The following is a 6,013-nucleotide window of genomic DNA, read 5'->3' as shown; positions in this document are numbered from 1 at the left end:
CTCCAGGTGGGTCTACTCGGCTTGGTTCTGGGCTAGAGGAGGGTCTGCTCTATGGTATTCCTGTGTGCCTAAGGTGTATGTGCCTATATGGTGTTCCTTAGAAGATGGCACAGATTATACTGGAGGACTCAAGCCAAGGTTCTGACCTACGATGGTGTGACTAAAGAGTTTGAGATACTCGCGGGCATCCTTCAGGGTGATATCCTGGCGCCCTTCCGAGGATGACTCAGCGAGTAAATCCCATCATGATCACCAATCTCGACTATGCAGGTGATATTGCCTCGGACACTGCAGAGAAAGGAAGGGAACTACAACTGGTAGTAGAAATGGAGTGCACGAAGATTGGCCTCAAGCACAATGCCAAGAAAACTAAAGTAATGTAATTAAACACGGAGGACATCGGGATGGAGCTCAAGGTATAGTCAAGGACTTCAAATATCTCTGTGCCTGGACTGCCATGACGATACACACTGGAATGTCAGTGTGGAGATCTGACATGGGAGATTGCGTCAAGATGCGGCTGTTTGTGGCGAGACATAGACGCTCACAATACAGCAGGAAAGGTCCCGATCTATAAGCTCACAACGTGCGCTAGTTCGACACGTAGAGCTTCTAGATCTGCTTATTTTGATTGACTGACTTGAGGAACAGGAGTCCACCATGCTAGTGCACATTAAAGACAAGATTGTGATTTCTGATTGGCTGAAGTGTTCTGCACGCCCATGCAGTCCATCTCACCAGGTAGTTGTGTCCATGCTTGGACTGGATCATCAGTGTGATGTCACGTAGACTCTGGCGGTAGGTCTCCTCTGACCACACTCCCGCAAAGGACATAGTGATGATGCGTTCTGTGACATAAGTCAGGTCAAATCTGTTGGTCAAACGTTCCTCCATGACTCCGTCAGTCAGTCAAACATTCATAGATGTGTCTGGGGGGGAGAGAGAGAGAAAGGAGGGAAGGAGAAAGGAGTCATGGAAAATGTAATGGTGCGGTGCTGTCATATGCCTATTAGATGAGGAACTGAATGTTTTTACAAGGCTATAAATCAAAATATTTTTCTAAGCAAATCTTACTGTGTGGCCTATCCTCGGTTAGTCATCGGCGAGGCACATCATTTTGGTCGAGAGTGGCAAATTTGAATTCAATAACAGTCTGCCTCATTACATTAATCCGAAAATACTTATGCTAAATCAGGGGTTTTAAATACACATGTTGAAAGCTTAGTCATCACAGTCTCACATCATGTTGTGACTCCTAGAACAATGATGCTGCCCACGCAGCAGATTAGCTGCATGGGTGAGGAGATTATTACTCCTCAATGCAATTTCCACAAACCAAGTCGCAAAATCCTTGCTAATGTATGTAATTAGTCTTGTACCTCAAGGCCTTGTTTACCTTACAACGTGGAATGCGAGCCATGCCTTTTATCTCATTTTCCCTCTAACTTGATCTAATAACTTGCATGTCCTCTCTGTGTTGCCCACAGCGGATCAATCGTCTCCTAGAACTCATGGACCCAAGACAATTACATGCATGTTAGTGCACATGAATGATAGAGACACGCAGATAGCCAGGGACACTGAGACTATAGAAAGCCAGGTGGATGACCTCACCTTCACCCTAACCATGTGACCCCCAGAGTAAACATTGTCACGGTAAACTCACTGCAGCCATACAGGCAACCGCCACACAGGAATAATCTGATTGGAGCATCTATGACAGATACACCATCCAGGAATAGCTTTTCTTGCTCGAAGATGCTAATTGTATAAGACAAGTCTGTGTCTGGGAACAAAGATGATTAGCATTCTTATCATGTGAACACTTGTCAGACTTGTATCCTGTGTCCTGACTCATAGTTAATTAATATTGTAAGAGAGGTCATTTGGGGGTAAACTTGTTGTTTGTCCTTGTCACACACATGAGGAAGACACAAAATAACGTTTTTTTTGTTTGTTTTCACTCAAATGCACAAGTTACACTTATAAAACACAACAATCAAGCAGTGACCTACAGTGTTGCTGATCAGCTTGTGGTTGTACCCTGCACATGACAGCATGTCTCACCAGGTCACGTGTAGTGCAGCATATGTTTTTAGGAGAGTGATTCTCAGAGGGTTTCACGCTGCAACCTGAATCTTGTGTTGATCATCGCAGTACCCATGCACTATATTCAATAAAGCCATGCTTTACTGTTAGATGTTCTTCATTAACAGGGCCTTTCTCTCAGACCCTGTCAACACATCTCACCAAGGGTATTATAAGTAACTCAAACCAAACTAAAAGCTAAAACGAACTATTGTTTTTAAACATAAAATAAAAATAACTGAAACCATTTTGTGTAAAAATAACAAATATACAGAACATGTCTTGAGTTATTGAAATTGGTCTAGTATTCTATTCTATTCTTTGTTCTGTTGGTTGAGACCATTCACAGGATATGGTAACTCAATCTCAATGAACTGCATGGTCTCAAATTATGTATTTTTAGACTGTTTATTCAACATTTTTGGAACACTCCTGTCTAAATTTGTCAGTGCTCTGCTTGAAGAACCAAAACAAACGGAAATGTGCAACTTAACCACACACACACACACACACACACACACACACACACACACACACACACACACACACACACACACACACACACACACACACACACACACACACACACACACACACACAAGGGACATAGGGCGTGCTGCTTAGTGTACAGAGAAGTCCTTGAACCAAACTAGCCACGTCTAATTATGGTCACTACCTCACATTTGGAAGGAATGCATTCTGAAATGGATTAGCCTCCCTTGTCCCCTTCCTCGTCATCCTCTCCTTCCTTTACACTGATGGTTCACCATAAGCAAAGGTTGACAGTGAGAGGTGTCCACAGCCAGGCATCTTGAATGCAGCGGGACCAGAGCCAGTTATCAGCGGTTAATTCTACTCACAGTTAGCCTCGATCCACTGGCAAGCACATGTCCTATGGCAGAAGAATGCCAGAGAATTTCTAAGCCTGAATGCAACAGGTCACTGTGACCACCTCCCACCCCTCTTGTTCAAACCACAGCTTCCCTTACCCATCTGCTGCATTTGAGTGCCATTCTGTTCCTTTCACTTTTCTTCTTTCTCACAGATCTCAGTGTGTCAGTGGGCTAAGCCCCGTTGACTGCATCTGGAACACCAGTGGGAGAGCTGTCCCACACTGTTAATCCTTGTAAATGTACCATCATCCATCACATGGACATCTGGGCTTATCCTATACATTGGACCACTACAACCATGCAGAGGAGTTTGCAAGGAAGAGAAGTTTTATGTCCACTGTTGCATCATGCAAGAAATTGAATTGGCTGTTCTTGGAAAACCATGAGCTGCTGTAGTGCTTCTGCTGACGGCAGATTAGCATTACTTCCACATTACTAGATACAGTATGAAAGCACTTTAAAGGCAGAACATTTAAACATGTGTTAATAAACAAAAGAAGAGGCTCACCTACTCTGGTGTTGACCAGAGGAGAAAATCTTCTGTGCGATTTGAAGCCTATTGAGTAAAGTGTCTGTCTCCTACTGAGTGCTATGGTATATGAGGTGGAGACTTCAGACGTGGGAGAAGGGGAGGGAGAGAGAGAGAGAGAGAGAGAGAGAGAGAGAGAGAGAGAGAGTGTAATAAGGGAGCACGATGAACTGTGCTGTTTCCAGTGTTACAGTGTGGCGTGCACTTTGCCCTTGGTTAGACTATAATCTGCCAGATATCCGCCCTATGTTGTGTGTGCGTGCGCATATGCATGTGTCATACTTGGGTGGGAAACAAAAAAGATACAAACTCGATCTTCTACCTCCAACATGTGAAATCACTGATAACATGTATTTTATTTAGGATCCCTGTTGTTTTTCAATATAAAGCAATGAAAATATGGTCAGTATTAAGGTCACAAGTTCAAAGCAAAAACGAAAGGAAAAAGGGAAAAAAGACACATACAACCAAACCCCCCCCCCCCCCAAAAAAAAACATAAAATTAATTCAATTACACAAGGTCAGGAGACCCGCTCCTGTTCCAGGAAGGAAATCAGTGGTCGCCAGATCTTTTCAAATTGTTCAGGTCCTTTATAGTGTATCTAATCTTTTCCATTTAGGATCTCTATTAGCTGACGCCAAAGGCCATTGCTAGTCTTTCTGGGGTCCACAAGACAAATGATGATACTCAGTATTGTACCAATATGTAGTATCAACTTAATACAATATGGAGGTATAAGTATGGTAATATACATTACTGCTATACAGAACTGTGCCTATATTTTCTATATATTGCACAAATTTCAAATATCAAACTATATTATATAGTGTTATAGCATAAGTGACCTCTTCTATTATTTGAATTATGTTTACATAGCTTAACATTAGGCCTACAGGCTGTATAATAATATAAATAATCTGTATCTATTTTTTTCCCCCAACTGAATAAAACTGCAGTGTCACATTACCATATAGGCTAATAACACACAATATAATATACAATATATGAAAACTTCCAATAATTCAGCATTATATTGAAAAGAGAACACAAAGACCATTTCATTTATTTTAAACAATAATATTTGTACAACTGGTACAGTCATTAAGGACAACGCTGCCAAATTAACTAGCACATGGATAACTACCGAGCTATTGCCCTTGCTAGTATCCTATTCAAAGTGTTGGAAGGAATCCAGCTAATAAGGCTAGAAATGTTTGTTCTCACCACTGATAATCGGTTTGGCTTTAAGAGGAAGCAGGGCACAGATATGTGAATATATGCACTAAGTAAAGGAGATCATTGCTACCGTACATGGAAGCCAAAATCCCACAGTTTTAATGTGTTCTATTAATGTATCTGACAGGATCAATCATGAAACATTATTTCATACAACTGCTTGCTAGAGGCATCCCTAAGTACATTATTTGAATATTGGTGTTATGGTGGTATGCTGGGATTTTGTCTCCTGAATCCTATTCTATTTAATGTTTATATAGATGACTTATCGAAACATTTGAATATGTTCAATCCAGGTTGTCTGGCTGGTAACTCTGTCATCAATCATCTTGCAGATGACTTAGTCATCCTTAGTTCATTTAGTTCTGGGCTACAGCAACGATTGAAGGTTTGCTCACAGTATAACAAAGAATATGATTAAGTATAATGCCAAAAAGAGTAATGTGATGATCATCCATCACATGGACATCTGGGCTTATCCTATACATTGGACCACTACAACCATGCAGAGGAGTTTGCAAGGAAGAGAAGTTTTATGTCCACTGTTGCATCATGCAAGAAATTGAATTGGCTGTTCTTGGAAAACCATGAGCTGCTGTAGTGCTTCTGCTGACGGCAGATTAGCATTACTTCCACATTACTAGATACAGTATGTAAGCACTTTAAAGGCAGAACATTTAAACATGTGTTAATAAACAAAAGAAGAGGCTCACCTACTCTGGTGTTGACCAGAGGAGAAAATCTTCTGTGCAATTTGAAGCCTATTGAGTAAGTGTCTGTCTCCTACTGAGTGCTATGGTATATGAGGTGGTATATGAACTAGTCCATTTAGTTCTGGGCTACAGCAACGATTGAAGGTTTGCTCATAGTATAACAAAGAATATGACATTAAGTATAATGCCAAAAAGAGTAATGTGATGATAATAAGAAGCAGCAGAGGAAACAAGAAATCAGTCTTTCCTGTCTTTCAACTATGTGATACTCCTCTGGTGAAATGCCAGGAAATAAAACACCTTGTTCATATTTTCAATGAGGATATTCATTCATTCATTCATTTAAACAAACTATTATTTATTCTCGAAAGGACATTGAGGTTTCCCTCATTTGCAGTGTCATCGAGATACAGCACAGTTCAAATACAATGTCATACACATATCAATAATGAAATAAAACAAAACAAAACACTTCCCCCTTACATGTGATACAACACAAGTTGTATTTACAAACAATGATGTAAATTATAGGCCTATGCTCAATGCTACAACA

General features: G+C 40.8%; 1 protein-coding gene across 1 annotated transcript in view; it reads right to left on the bottom strand.

Moving 5' to 3' along the window:
- tns3.2 (tensin 3, tandem duplicate 2) overlaps window positions 1–3,614 on the bottom strand; it is a 50,660-nt gene extending 47,046 nt beyond the window's left edge. Inside the window, exons 1-2 of the mRNA XM_084065776.1 lie at window positions 3,490–3,614; window positions 739–929 (exon numbers count right to left, since the gene is read on the bottom strand). Of these exons, the coding sequence (XP_083921902.1) occupies window positions 739–894 (156 nt within the window). The 5' untranslated portion in view covers window positions 895–929; window positions 3,490–3,614. The remainder of the gene's footprint in view (window positions 1–738; window positions 930–3,489) is intronic.
- Window positions 3,615–6,013: the final 2,399 nt, after the last annotated feature.

Source organism: Gymnoscopelus microlampas (assembly GCF_963454915.1).
Source record: "Gymnoscopelus microlampas genome assembly, chromosome: 9".
Taxonomy (NCBI): Eukaryota; Metazoa; Chordata; class Actinopteri; order Myctophiformes; family Myctophidae; genus Gymnoscopelus; species Gymnoscopelus microlampas.
Note: the sequence above shows the minus strand (reverse complement) of the source record. Positions and strands in the feature narration are given on the sequence as shown.